Source organism: Natator depressus, chromosome 11 (assembly GCF_965152275.1).
Source record: "Natator depressus isolate rNatDep1 chromosome 11, rNatDep2.hap1, whole genome shotgun sequence".
NCBI lineage: Eukaryota > Metazoa > Chordata > Testudines > Cheloniidae > Natator > Natator depressus.
Genome location: NC_134244.1, coordinates 26,220,984 through 26,236,786, shown reverse-complemented (window position 1 = coordinate 26,236,786; position 15,803 = coordinate 26,220,984). Strand labels below are relative to the sequence as shown.

The 15,803-nt window shown below is 43.7% G+C and overlaps 1 protein-coding gene across 3 annotated transcripts in view; it reads right to left on the bottom strand.

Moving 5' to 3' along the window:
- The window catches only part of KIF5C (kinesin family member 5C), a 120,133-nt gene extending 106,625 nt beyond the window's left edge, over positions 1–13,508 (bottom strand). For all 3 annotated transcript variants that reach the window (XR_012641416.1, XM_074967323.1, XM_074967325.1), the window contains exon 1: positions 13,072–13,508. Coding sequence is in view for 2 of the 3 variants with exons in the window: in XM_074967323.1 (XP_074823424.1) it covers positions 13,072–13,197 (126 nt within the window). In the remaining variant the exon portion in view is untranslated. The remainder of the gene's footprint in view (positions 1–13,071) is intronic.
- Positions 13,509–15,803: the final 2,295 nt, after the last annotated feature.

Sequence of the window (15,803 nt, the reverse complement as noted above, 5' to 3'; positions counted from 1 at the left end):
ACCATTGCTGTTAACACTGAGCTTTGGTGCACGAACACACACAACATAATATAAATGGAAAAGCCTCCTTGGAAAATCCATTGAAGCCTCATATGTGCTAGAATAGCTACAACAGCTAAGAAACATGGTCACAAAACAACAATGAAGCTAACAGAAGTTCTTAATGCAAACAATTTTGTGACTAAAGAATGTGTAAATATATTATTAAATAAGGGAAACATTTAAACTCTTTGACAAAGGCTAAGACACAAATCAGGTCTGTTTTAAATTAAATGTGAATGCCTAACTACAGCATTACTAAGGCACAATACATTTAACTGAAGTATTTGATACATTTTAAACATATCTTGTGACATCAAGTCAAGACATATGATAAACTAAATGTCAATTGGAGGACTTATTTTCACTTCTATAAGGACACCCTTTAGGGGGCCTCAAAGTGCTTTACAAAAACTAGTTAATCTTCACTTGATAGGTGAGTCACAGGAAAGATAAGATAAGACCTTCTTGACTTTTATTCCGAGCTCTGCCAAAGACTAAATGCACAGTCTCCTGCCTTCACATCAGTTAGATTTCCTCCTCTTTGCACCAAGAGCAGGAGGAAAAAAAGAAAAGAAAAAGCCTGTCATTTGGTAGGCAGGACCATATTGTAGCTAAAGAAAGGTTTGCTTTGGGATGCTTCAGACAAATGTATCCAGATCGCCGTTATTGGAAAAGGATTAATGGCACTTGTGGTTGCTAGAAGTCAACGATAATGAGGAACCAAGATCTACTGAAGGTTAGTGTTTCAGCACCTTGCACAGCTCCCATTACGAACAGGCTGCAACATGGGAATTTAGCTCTCTGCCATGGACTCAGGCACCTTGGCACCACATCTACTCATGTTCAGCATTCACTCATATGACAAAGCTGGGAACTAAGGATCACCAAAATTGCGCTCCTCTGGTCCAGAGTTTTGGGCTTGTCCTACAGTAAGTTAAGGGGTTCACCTTGGCCCAGGATCTGTTTCAAATACTCTTAATGCCCAGCTAAAGAGGTTGGTTAGTTTTCTCCATAATGCATGGTTATTCTTTGAGATACCGTACTTCCCAGATATCTTCTGAAAGGACACACTCAAGGACAACTGAAGTGATAGCATTTAACATGACTGACAAGGAAGAAGACAGACACTAGAAATTGAAAATATGGTAACAATTAAGATGTTCTTGCTATTGGAAAGTTAAGTAATATAAAGGATAGACATAATAAAAAATTATGAAATACCCATGCTTATGAATCATAACTCAATCTCCATCTCAGGGATTGACATTATTAGTGCCTATATAGTGCTTTTTATCTTCAAAGTGCTTTACAGACATTAATTAATGCAAGCTGGAGTCTGAAAGATAGAACACATGTATCCCACTTGGTTTGTTAGATCAGTGGTTCTCAACCTTTCCAAACTACTGTACCCCTTTCAGGAGTCTGATTTGTCTTGTGTACCCCAAGTTTCACCTCGCTTAAAACCTACTTGCTTATACAATCCGACATAAAAATACAAGCGAGTGTTACAGCATGCTGTTACTGAAAAATGTGCTTACTCTCTCATTTTTACCATACAATTATAAAATAAATCCATTGGATATAAATATTATACTTACATTTTAGGGTATAGTATATAGAGCAGCATGAACAAAACGCTGTCTGCATGAAATTTTACTTTGTAAAACTAGGCAAAGTCAGTACAACAGTTTACATAAAAAGCACTAGCAAATATCTAAATGACTTGAAGTGCCCCCTGGAAGACCTCTGAATACCCCTAGGTGTATGCATACCCCTGGTGAGAACCACGGTGTTAGATTAACTTTCAAGACTCCTCAATCCCACTCCCTCTAAAATATTTCAATAAAGGTTTCCCAATTCCTGTCTGGCTACCTCTATTGCCTAGTTTCAAGCTAACTCATGATCATATATTCAAGACAAAGGGAAGCAACCCACTTTAGAAACTGAACCATAGACAGAACTATTCCCTGAAGTCAAGGAATCTAATCATCAATGCTGAGACCTTGATTTCAAGATCTTAGATGTGTCCACTTTTTAAAAGGAGCCCTCACCCGTCTCTTCTCCCCTCTCCCCATGTAAATTATAAATTTAACTCCTCCCTTACTCTGGGTCACAGGATGACCCAGAGAGACCCTTGTCTTCTGTCTACCTTGTGAAATTCTTCACTTGGAGCACTGAATTAAAAATCCATCATCACCTCTTTTCCCAGACTAGAACACGGTCCACAAGAAAATATATAATTAAACAAAAAAAAATCATCACACAGAAAAGTCATGTGAAATCATATACTTCTATTTATTAAAAAATTGACCCCAGTGTGTTCCTCCAAGAGAAAGAGGCCATATAGCAGCTAGCAAAACATGGTTGACCAAGGCACAAGAGATATGTAACTGCAACTATTTCTACAATTGTTTAGAATTTTATAAATCAATTATCCTAAAAATCAAGAATCTAAACTTCAAAATGTCAAACCTTTAGCTATAATTCCACACTGTTGACACACATACTGGTGTTTATAGGACATGGGGATTAAAAAATAAAATAAAAGTGGATTGGGGCTTGGAAAAGACTGCATTCAAAAAACCTATAGTACATGAGGAGTGCTGAAAGGAACTTGCTTCAGTGAAAACAATGAACATTATAAGAAACACACATGTTTGAAATGAATGTAAATGGAAGCTGTTTTTCCATTTCATTTTCCCCCTCAGGTTAAGGATCATACACAGACAACTGCAGCCTACAGCATTTTATAGGCAAAACACCCACAGGATCGCTTCATCCGCCACTGAAATGCAAATATGGGTTGAAACATTATTTTTCAATTAGGAGCACAACACCTTAGGATAGGACATAACGAATGCTCTTTCCAAATAACTCTCCAGAAGGAATTTTAATAGCCACCACAGGGTTCATGATGTTGGTTTTGCATCTGAAAGGCAAACACTTCTGCCTCAAAATTGTGCTAGAGAACTGGTCCTGTACCAGCTCACAGGGTACCAATGGTGAAATCAGCAACAGCTCTTCCTGCAGTACCTAAGGCTGCATCTTCAGGAACCTCCCACCATTAAGCTTTTGTGCTGGTGCAATCACTGTTAATGAAGTCCAGCCACCAGCATTTGTACAATCACATCATCTAGCCTTGCTCATACACAGTGGTTTAAGACATTACCAATAATTAGTGTACACCAGAACTCCCACTGCTCCTGCACACAAGGGAAATTTCACAGAAACAGACAACACCAATATGTTCCTTGTCTACACTGGCAAATAACAGCACTGCAACTTTCTCGCTCAGGGGTGTGAAAAAACACCCTCCTGAGCACAGCAAGTTGCAGCGCTGTAAAACACCAGTGTAAACAGTGCCCCAGCACTGGGAGCTACGCCCCTCATTGAGGTGTTTTGTTTTTTTTTTTTAAGAGCACTGGGAGAGCTGTCTCCCAGCGCTGCGCTGCAAGCACACAAGGCACATTAAAGCACTGCCGCATTGCCAGTGTAGACTGGCCCTTAGAAGTGGCCTAATCATGTACTAACCCAGCCTAGCTTATGAAATCTGGCAGGATCAGAGATGAGGTGGTTTGAAGGAAAGCAAATTTAAATTTGAGAATACAGAAATGTCTGCAGAAAGCCCTTATCTGTACAAATATATATCTGCTGTTAAATCTCTCGTTGCCCTAAATTACAATTGAGAATGCAATATATTAGATTTTTAAATTCATTGGGTGGTTGGCTGTTTCTCAAAGAGGGAAGCTGCAAAAATTAATTTCCTAATAAAGAAGGCAGCTGCAGATCCAGCCAGCCCTCATGTACCAGACAATTAACTCCTCTGTTAGAACCAGAAACTCTACTCCACTAATTATTCCACTGCAGTAAGAACTCCACCTCCTAAACAGCTTCCCCTTCAATCAATTAATTATTAAGCATAACAGAACCTAGAGCAATCTACTCTTTTTAGCAGTTCCAACAATTATTCCCTGGATGGCTACAACTACAGTCCTTAAGTTAGTGAAACATGTTTGTTCTGCAGCAGATCGGGAAGCCTTATAAACTGACAGAAAATGTGGTACTTATAAAAGATGTGTCCCATTCCCCTTAAGCTAATTCATGGGTTGGAGTAGGAGGGAAATCACCACAGAAATAAAGTGACAGATTTGCCAGCACTCCACTTTTCCATCTCTAGAAATAATCAGGCATGGAAACAACACAGCCCAACACGACAGGAAAGTTAGCACAGCATGACACATCTTATACATAAAGCAGAAAGATGAAAGGCATCGGGGTCAACCACATGCTTTGCAATGTATCAACTTATGTCATACTGAAGGAAAACTTGATGGTGTGGGAGGATTAGTCATGTTTTCTAAAAGAGAAGAACCCACCACACATTTGTATCATTTCATAGTGTCTTTGGAGATGATAGGCTTCAAAGACATAATATGTTTATCTCTGCAAGATGCTTGTATTTCATTACAGGTATCTCAGACTAGCTCTTTTACAGAAACAATGCTTAAACTTCATGGGAATAAAGAAGTTAGGAGAGGGCAGGGAAATGAACTAAGGATGCACAGTTATAACACATTAAAGGTTTCCAGCTTAAGTTTTCCCACTAGAAAAATTGTAACAAAAAATATATCACACACCTAATGAATGACTGTACATCAAGTATGTATTGTGTGTGTTGTATAAAAGGAAAGAAAACAATCTCAACACATGGCGAAATATTTTTTTCAAAAAAATATTAACATATTTAACAGAACAAATTGACAGGTTAGATTTTGATAAGTTAAAATAAAATCAACTTCACTAGCAATACAGACATTCCCACCCCACATCAATCTATGAGAGTATAATTTCTAGTATTTCTAGGGTGTCTCACATCAAGATATGATAGTCTACCCTTGTGCATTCAGAGGTGGAAATATCGGTGTGGATTTCATTAAAAGAGCAATGTGCCATGCAGCATCAAAGGGAACCACCAAATCATGTGAACGGCTTTCAAGAACCAATGAGGATTTTTATGCCACATTGTCGCTGCTCTACTATCCAGTCGTTTTAGGTCTTTTTGCTAAATAAGTTAATTAGGCATGAATGATCCAGATAAATAGTCTGCGAAGATCTTTAAACCGAAAGAATTTATGGATCTAATTCTCTTCTTACGAGTGCAACTTTCATTAACTTCACTATCATTCCTGCATGAGAGAGAGAGAGAGAATAGTCTGACCTGATACTTTAAGGGGAAAAATATAGTGTCAATAGTAAACGCATTAGAAAACTAGGTAAAAATAGACATTTTTTCCCTAGAAGAATGGGCTGTCATTATTTGCGTCTGACAAGTACTGTGTTATGCTGTGAAACATCATTTGACCTTTTGCTCCCTACATCCTTACATGTTCTCTAGTGTCCGATTAACAAAACAAAAAATTATTCAATGTCTCTTCACAAAAAATGTAGTCACTGAACACAATAAGGACTCTTTAGAGCAGATCAAGGCTGAAACAATAGATAGTAGGACTTCCCTCTGAGAGAACAAGTTACGCTAGTATAGGTTTCAGAGTAGCAGCCGTGTTAGTCTGTAATGGCAAAAAGAAAAGGAGTACTTGTGGCACCTTCGAGACTAACAAACTTATTTGAGCATAAGCTTTCGTGAGCTACAGCTCACTTCATCGGATGCTAGTATATGGACCCTTAGACTTGTTCCATTTTCCTTACTGGTTTTTTCTCTCTCTCTCTCTCTCTCTCACACACACACACACTTTAAGGTCCTGTATCATAGCCATCATCCTTCTAGTCAAGCACAACTGGCAAGGACTTGCTTCAAAGCCCACCAGTGCCACACTTAGTCAGCTGGAATGCATCCTGTTGAGCAACAACTAAAAACAAACACTCCTCTCCCTCCCTCCCCCTATGTTGCCTGCACAACAAGAGATGTGCAAAACTCAGCAGATTCAGTATGCAGAGGTACATGCCAATATTTTGCTCGCGTTTCATCTCAAAAAGGAATGCGAAACCAGAACCAAAAAGTTAATTTCTGTCTCCTTCCTGGAAATACAAAACACTGACATTAGGACAGCCAGAAATTAGTTCAGGCAATCCACAATGCTAAATATCATAACTAAAACTAAAGAACATCCGTTTCTGCCTTTCACTAACAGCAAGCTTCAAAATGAGTGGGCACTACAGATCCACCTGAAGAACAAAGAAAGAACTTGTTCCTGCATTTTTTCCCCTCAATTAAGTTCAATTCCTTGCTCTTTATTTATTTTTTAAATTTGGGGGGGAAATATATTGCAGGCCCACAAACTTAGCTGGGAAAATAGTCTTTTTACATCACAGGCAGCTTATTTCCTCGCAGAGTCTCCCAGTGTATCCCTCCCAGTCCTCAATCCTGCAAACACTTAGGCATGTGAGTACAGTAGCTGCAGGTGTTAAGTGTTTTCAGGTCACCAAGATACTTCACTGGCTGAACTGTGCACACCGCTTAACACTCACAAAATACAAGGAAAAAAAAAACCTGTCAAGGAAAATACATTTGCAGACACATCAGGCAAAACCAAATAGCTAACAGAGTCACCTTGATGGTACAGAGGAACAAAGACAACAAACTAAGCAGCAGTCTACTGAAAATCTGTTTGAAACTCAATAAGGAATCCAGTAGCTTAGTTAAACGTGAACTGCAAAAGAAAGCAATTTATTTATTGCTTTTGCCTCTTCATGCCCTAGGATGATCAAGGTAAGTTGGCCATCATGGCAAAAAAAGGGTTAAGTCACAGTAAAAACGCAGGAGTCAATTTGAACTTAAAAATAAGTCTGACACACTAAAATTTTAATTATTATATTGTTGGCCATGGAAAATTGAGAAAAGGTAATTAGTCTCCAATTTGCCATTAAAAATTGTTTAAAGCCATTTAATTATATTAGTTTATCCATAGTAAACGGTACACATGTACAGCCAAATCTAAGAAGATTCATGGAGGAGGCTGGTTCAGGTGACAAAGACCATGGATGAAATCCCACTCCTATTAAAGTCAAGGGGAATTTTGCCATAGACTTCAATGGGGCCAGGACTGTTTTAGATAAGCAAATCCTGAAAGTCACAGAGTCATGGTTATGATAAAATACAGCTTTACTCAAGATGTATAGAAATAGACTCAAAGACGTCCCAAAAGAAGTTGGGGGGGAGGAGGAGTCATTTGCCTTTTTTAAAAAAAAAGAAAAAGAAAAGAGAAAGCAGTAATTTTAAGTCTTCCCATCCTGTAGCTGCTGGAGGACCTTCTGAAACCCCATAAAACTGTAATAGGAGAAAACAACAGGAGGTGCATGATGTTGAATATTTCACAAAGAAAGCATTTCCCCCGAGTTGTTTGTCAGGAGCTTGAGTTAAGAAAAAAAATAATCTCACTTTAAGGATTCAGAAGAGTTGGATTAGACATCTTCTCCCCTTTCAGTTATTCAGGTTTCAGTCTTATCTTTTGTGATGACAAGACTCCACTAGTTTTACAGTCTTCTCATAGAAAAATCAGTCCTGATATTGCTGAAGAAAAAGAAAAAGATGCTGGACTAACAAAAGACCCACTTTGCGGCCTTTATTCAGAAGCAACAGAGGACCATTTGAAATTGTGGTTGATTTGTTTAATTTAGCTTGGCAATTCCATCTTAATAACTTTATGAATGTTAAAGAAAAAGAGCGCTCTTCTAAAATGAAGACTATGCTGGGAACATTTTCTAGCAGAAATGTGATTTTTCTGTGGGTAAGTATTACTAGTTATTGGAGCTGAGCATTCAATCTGACACACTAAATAATGAAGATCAATAATACATTCTATTATTAATAGTATATTGCAGTAGTACCCACAGGTTCCAGTTAAGGTCAAGGCCTCAAGTGTGAAAATATTCTTATGAATGTTTATAATTCAAAAACTGTAAAGAGATACAGAAAACATCAGCCCCTCAAGCCAGTTTAAACTAGCTGATTTCCTCACAGGCATCATGGCAGCGAACCCAACTCAAGAGATACATTTTTTTCTCTGTTTAATGTGACAAACTTACAACTAAGCAAACCAAGGCCTGGTCTACACTATGGGGGTAATCGATCTAAGTTATGCAACTTCAGCTACGTGAATAATGTAGCTGAAGTTGATGTACTCAGATCTACTTTCCGCGGTGTCTTCACTGTGGAGTGTAAATGGGAGATGCTCTCCTGTCAATTCCCCTTGCGCTTCTTGTTGAGGTGGAGTACCAGAGTGGATGCTAAAGCAATCAGCGGTTGATTTATCGCGTCTATACTAGACACGATAAATCGACTCCTGCTGGATCGATCACTGCCAGTCGATCCGGACGGTAGTGTAGACAAGCCCTAAGTCTCATTGGATGTCACTAGGTCTTCTTCCCAGACCCTAGCCATGTCATGAGAAAGAGAAAGGAAGAAGCTGTTCTGGTTGAGACAAGCTTTCCAGGATGATAAACTAAAGGTGATGAAGATTTATCCTGCCAAACCACAAGTTATACACAAGGTTCAAAATACACTTTTACATGTCATAAATTAGAGACTAAGACCTCCAATGCATAAGAACGAGAAAATATCTGTTTTTCGTTTTTGTCTTTGGAGAGAGCAGCTAACGCTTTATAGCGATGTTTGAGCTCTTTCTTCACCTGAATCATTTTAAACTGAACTCAGTGTTTTCCAAAGAACTACATTATAAGCAGAGATGAGCTATAACCAGAATTACAATTTGCACATGGTTTCACTTCCATGAAAAAAAATAAAATACCACTTTACGTTCAAATTCTCTGTAAACTGATTTAGTCAGATTCCAGTTTTTTTAAAACAATTCTACTTTTAGTTTAATTAATATACTTTATGTGTTGTTTAAGGTCACTGACATTTGCATGAAGAAGATCTCTCTTTTATAAGGTTTCATCTCTTCCTGCTCGTTATTTCTCCTTCATTCTAAACATTCATTGCCTGAAGTCACAATCCTCTGTTTTGACATCAGATTAATTGCTGTGAAGATTATTATGATTAAAACTGAAGGTGAGGAATGAGAATCTGCTCAGAAAGCAAATATCCTGTTTTGATGCAATGCCCTCAGTAATTAAAAAAGAGAAGAGAAATAAACTTTTCTATAACATTTATCTCAAAACATTTCAGTCGTTCATGAGTCATTTAGCAGCTCTCTCATGAAAAACTGCTTGTCCTTCCAATAAATTCTGACAATACCTGTAAGCAGTTGAAATAAAAACCTTGTTAATAACCAACTAGCCATTTATGTGGTTTATTATTTATTTATCTCAAGCACTTATCTAAGTATTTGGTTATAAAAATAAACCTTATAATGAGTAGCATAAATATGGCTGTGATCACTGCAGGCCAAAATACAAAACAAAGCACCAAGGGAAAACAAAATCCAGCAAGTCAGACAATTAACCACATACTAGCTCAAGTAGAAATGACCTGGTCCTACATCATGCACTGAAGATCACCAAAGCCCCATGCTGGCAGACTGCCAAAAGGAGCCATTCCAAAGATAAGGGCCTCCATTGGAAAGCTTCAGCTCCAAGAACTAACAGCAAGCACACCCCAGACAATCTTAACTGCCATGATAAGCAAACAGTCTGTGGGAGAGTTGGGTCCCAGATAGGGTGACCAGATGTCTTGGTTTTAAAGGGACAGTCCCATATTTAAGCCCTCCTGTAGGTGTCCTGACTTTCTTAAAAGTGGGCGTATTTTCTGTCTCTCTCCCCACCCCGCATCTGTACTGGTGGTTCCTGCTGCTGGCCGGATCCCTGCTCACCAACCACCTGCCCACCAGTGGTGAGAGGGGAGAGGGCAATAACTGACAATGAGGGTGGGCGTGCGAGGTTGGTGGTGCGATAAGGTTGGAGCATGCGGGGCTGGCCGCTCCCCCTGCTGGTCCATCAGCACAGACCCCGCTGGATGGCAGCTCTTGGCCAGCAGGGCCCCACCCCCATCCTGTTTCTGGCCGGCACTGGCAGTGCGCTGCAGTGGCTGGTGAGTGCAGGCAGGTGTTAGGCAGCAGCTGGCTAAGTGTCACCTCTGCTGCCCACCCATCTGCCTTTTATGTGCTCCCCCTCTCGCTGTCCTCTCCCTGCTTTGCCCCTTCACCACCACCCCCCCAGCCCCGCTGCTCCTCTATATCCCCCCGGTGGGGCGCATCCCATTCCCAGCGCTGTGCGGAGAACCAGCCCCAGGTCAGAGTGCTCAGCCCACCAACAGCCTCGCTGGCAGGCTCCTTCCTTCCCCAACTGCTTCTGGCTGGGACAGCACCCTGGGAAAGCCCAAGACCCTCCGGCCTGGGTCGCTGGCCAGGAGGAGCCGAGCCCTGAACGTGCCAAAGCCCCACACAGCACTGGCATAGGGAAGTGTCTCTGCCCCTCATCTAAGCTCTGGAGTAGAGGGGCGGAAGTGATTTCCAGTCTGTTAGCACCCCGACCCTGCAGGCTCCATAGCAGCCCCCGGGCAGGGTCTTAGCATCCTCGTCACTTGCCCTCGGTCCTGCCCCCAAGGAGCGTGGGGCTGCTCCGTCCCCTAGGGACCCTGCTGAACCACCTCTACCTGGGGGACAGGAGGCGGCTGGGTTATGTTGGTGGCCAGCAGCAGCCTGGAGGTGTTAGCTGCCTTTCGACACTATGTGAGCAGGAAGGGACAAGCTGCTTCCAGGCACAGCGGGGAGGGGAAGAAGAGATGAGCTCTGCAAATACAGGGGCCAGGTCATCCCTCCCCCCCCCTCGACTGGAAGCAGCTCCGGTCCCTGCCCTCCCATGCAGTGCCGAAAGGCTGCTGCTGGCCACTTTCTGGGGTGAACCCTGGCAAAAATCTGGCGGGCATATGACCCTGCATGCCACCTCCATGTGCTGCCTCAGGAAGAGGCAACACCAGGTACCAGGAGAGGTGGGTCCACGCTGGGGGCCCAACCAAGCATGGAGGGCCGAGATCGCCGGGAAGGGAGGGTTGGGTCGGGTCAGTCACTGCCCGTGTGAGAAAGGCGTATGGGAGTATGTGTGTGTGTCACCTCTCCCGTGTGAGCCCTAAAGCCTTAAAGATAAGAAGGTAAAGAAGAAGAATCCAACTGTGCACTATTTCTTTTTAACAGGGGTTCAGTCAACTTGATGTTACTTTGAATGTTTGTACTGCATAGTTCTGATTGATTGCCATTGAACTTGCTTGAATACGAGTAATTTTACTAGGTGTTCCATATTCAGCATAGGGAAATATGGTCACCCTAGTCCCAGATCATACAGGAATCCAAATAACCACATAGATTGCTTTTTTAGTGATCATGTTAGATATGCTCTAATCAGTGATTCCAGAGCCCTTTGCTGTTATGAAGGTTACTTCCCAGCGTGATATGCTGGTGGAACAAGAATATTGGCCTGTCCAGAAATCTGTTGTCACTAGGACCTGGAGTAGTGAACTGATGCTTAAATATATATTTTAGACTTTGTGGTAGAAAGAACCACCACATGCGGATCTACTTATCTAAGGATGAACATTTCAACTATATCACTAACCTGCCCATGGAATGAGATTTTACTACACTGTGCTTCCAGACGATTCAAAACAACTATTTGTTCTACTGGAATCTGTAACCCTTTGTCTATGTGCCTCTATAAATAATGCATAATAAAATTTAATGATGGCTTTACATCCAAACTATACTCAACAACTACATACTGCAAAACGACACTTTTTTTCTGCTTCGAAGGAACAGGTTAGGATTTAATCTCTGCCTCCTGCTCCTGACCTCACATGGCTCCAGTGCAAACACAATGCAAAACAGGTGCAACAGAACGATCATTGACCGAGCACGTTCAGGGAGCACCGATCCTGTTGTCCACAAAACACACTGGGCGCGGAGTAACCACGGGCCGGTGCTCAGAAGCCCGTAAGAACTCCCAGCACGACTCCTCGCGTACAGCAAGAGTGGCGGAAGGCTCTTCGATCCATTCAAGCGAAGAAACTTTCCCGGGAAAGAAGGCGGCCTCCAGCGACTGCCGCAATGAGCTCTCTCTAGCTATGTGACAGCAAAGGGGCTGAAGGGAACCCATCAATCACCAGAGCACACGCAGCCCGTACACCTCTCTCCTTCCATCTGCACCGACCGCAACCTGGCAGGTTTTTACACAGCGCCGCTGGTGAGATACGGAGGCTGAGAGCAAGCCAAGCCCGGGGAGAGGGGACGAGAAGAGACACACGCACACTGAGCTCTGCAGTTCTCTCCCGAAATTGTTGTCACCTGCCAATCATTTGAGGTACCCCACGAGCGAGGGAGAGCGCGAGCATGCCCAATGAGCAGAATGACATCAGCCTAATCAATACTGGGGGCTGGGAGGCTGCAACCCAGGTGGGAAGCGAGGCCGACTCCACTCAATTCCTCCCCACCGCAGGTACGAACGAGGGGAGCGCGGCACGCGGGCTGCCCTCTGCCGCCCAGCCCCTGGCCCCGGGGCTGGAGCCGCGGGCAGCGGAGGCGGTCACTGGTCCCCGGGAGAAAGCCGGGGTGTGCAGAGCAGGCTCGTGCCACCCGCCCCACTCTGAGGAACTTCTCCCCCCTGCCCCGGCGTCTGCATCCCCCAGACCCTTCTCATCCCACAGGGGGCCGCGTGCCCGCAGGGCTGCTTTCCCGGGGGGGGGGGGGGAGGGAGAGACAATAAACTCCAAGTCAAAGGAGGAGAAGAAGAAGAAGAAGAAGGAGAAGGAGGAGGGGGGGAGGGTTGGGAAGTGAGAGAAACCCTGGGGGTGTGCCCGTGCTCCTGCCCCAGCCCCCTCCTGGAGGAAGCGGGTTCCCCTGCAGTTCTGCGGCAGGAGCCTGCCCGGACCCCGCTAGCTACACCGGAGGGCGGGAACAATGGGCCGCGGCAGGGAGGCAGCCAGGTGCCCAGGGCGCGGGTGCTGCGCGGCGCGCGAAGGAGGGGGGGGGGGGATGGTGCTTTTCGCCAAGGCTGCAGGACAGCGGCCCCGGGATGCTCGGCCCTGCGGTAGCTGGGAGCGGGGGGCATCCCGGCGAGACTTACCCCGATCACCACCGTCTCCTCGCCTTTGAACTTGGGGATGAATTTGTCCCCGCGGAGGATCTCCGCCTCGTTGAGGGGCCGGAACCGGCACATCACTTTGATGCTGCATTCGGCTGGGTCCGCCATCTCGGAGGGGTGGGAGGGATGCTGAAGGGCGAGCTGCAACCCGCGTGCCTAATGCATCCAGCGTCCAGCCAGGCAGGGAGGGACCGCAGACACCCGGGTCCCACCGTCAGCAGGTCATGGGGCGGGGGGAGTCAGAGAAAGCAGCGACCCTGCATTGTCCAGCTTCTCCAGCAAAAAACCAAGCGGCCCCGCGGCAGAACCACTTCTGCAGAGCGCCGGGGCGGGGCTCGCAGCCCGTGCGGGGACTGCAGGTGGCTCTCTGCGGGCGGCAAACAGACAAAGCGGCCGCTCCTTTGCCTCTTCAGCTTCGGCAGCCTCTTGCGAGCCCCACCGCCTCTCGCCTCCCCGAGAGGCTTTGTGACTTCACCGCATTACATCAACCCCGCCCAAAGCCCGGGCTCCAGGGGAGAGGAGCCAACAAAGCATGCTGGGAGATGTAGTCCTCCGAGCGGTGTACAGGTAGGGTGCTGGACGATAAAGGGGGAAGCATAGGCCGTGTCCCACTTTCTTTGAGTGTCTGGCTAACTACCGATAGCTGGGGAGTGAGGATTGATGGGTGGTGGCAGTAGGCGCTATTTTGAAAGCCGTTTACAGCTCCCCAGCTAGGGGAAATCCTCTCCTAATTAGATCAGGGTGAAATTCAAAGTTTCATAAATCACACACAATTTTAAAGTGTTTCACAATGACAAACATATTTTCCCTGGTTTTGGACAGCTCTTTTTCCAATCAGGGTCTTGAATTTCCAGTCTTGGTCGTTTTTGTTAATTTACATTCACATTACACCACTCAGCAGGGAATGAGCTCTCAGAGAGTTATTTTTCATAACTCCTCCTCTCTCCCCACCCCCTAAACATTTTCAACACTCCAAAACATGTCAGTTTGGGTGTTTGTTTAGCTTTTTTATTATTATTTTTCTTCCTTTTGTTTTGTTTCCAGTATGGAGTTTTATCAGTTTAACCCTAAATCCAGAAACCCCAGTTATGCTTAATTAAAAATGAGAGAGAGAAAAGGGGAATAGACCCTATGGTATATGTGGCTTGTTAATGTTATGACTTGTTCTACGAAGTACACTTTTAAATGCAGATGTTTCCTTTCCTGCTGCACGTGAGACATACACACACACTGTACTCTCTTTTGCAGACTTTACCTTTGTTCCTTCTTGCTTTGTTGGACTCTTAATATAAAATAAAGGTCATTCTGACTGCAAGTGTGTGTTTGTTCTTTGCATATGGAAAATATAATAGAATCAATATCCCATAATATTAAACCATGCTAAAGAGCTTCTGTACACCTGATTAGGGGATATGTCACAGGATTTTTTACTTTATAGTCACTATCCCAGGCTTTTCTGAAAATGTGAAATGAAGCAAACATTCTGTAGTAGTCTCTGGATGAAATCCAGGCCCTGTTGAAGTCAATGGGAGATTTGTCATTGATTTCCAGGGGGTCAGGACTTCACCCCCTGTGTTTGTCTATAGCTCACAAAAACTTATGCTCAAATAAATTGGTTAGTCTCTAAGGTGCCACAAGTACTCCTTTTCTTTTTGTGTCTGTCTATGTGACAATAGATTGGATTATTGTATGTTCTATTGGTGGGTTGGTTCTTTTAGCACCTAATGAATGGGTGTAAGTAGAGCACTGGTTCTCAACCATTTCCATACCATTTGTGACAGATATGACAATATCCTGCAATATCATGTGCAAACCTTATGGAATTAAGTAAAACCGTATTGAATTACACTTAGTAACTTCTGGGTCCATTGTATTGAAAATGAAAATGTTTGTGTACTACTGTGGCATTGTATGGAACTTCTTTAGGACGAAGAAGGATTAATGTAATCTCTAGGAGATACTGTGAATTTCAAAAGACTATGATGAATAATATAGCAGACATGCTTGATCTTTTGGGACAATATGTGTGAAGTGGAATTCTTAGGAGGTTACTGGGGAGGAGGGGATTGCAACCCCCCACCTACTGACTCAGCCTTTGAAGTTTTGCCCTGATGGGGAACTTTTTGTCTGCTGGTCACCTGTGACATGAGGACAGTTCAGAGACCCCGTCTGCATTCTGCAGGGAGTAACTGACAAAGAAAAAAAGTTTGACTACATAGCCTGAATTTAAGATGACTCAGGGCTTCTTTGTGATCCAGCAAATGGACAGGACCTCTGGTCCATGGCGGGCCCCAATCCTTAGGGAAGGGTTCGAACACCATGGCCTACTGAGGCTCCAGAAGACTAGGTGCTAGTTCTGAGCAGAGGCTGTTATAAACTTGTGACCACAAACAAGACCTCTTGTGGGAGCTCACCTGCCAGTGTGCATGGTGCAGACAGTGGGGGGAGATCTCTTGCAAGCTTGTTTTTAGCATGCTTGTAGATTCTTTTATTGTTTTTAATGTATTTTCTCTAATACTTTTACCATAATAAATAAGCCTGCATAGGAAGAGTTGTGTGGTAACTTATAACTGTAGGAAATTACACTGTGTGCTGTCTCTGTGGGAAGAAGCAAGCATGTTTAGGTGGACTGTCTTTTGCTGGGAATAACACAGTGAAGGAACTGAACTGTTCAGCCTGGACATACCCAGGTCACGAGGGAGAGAGATGTAGAT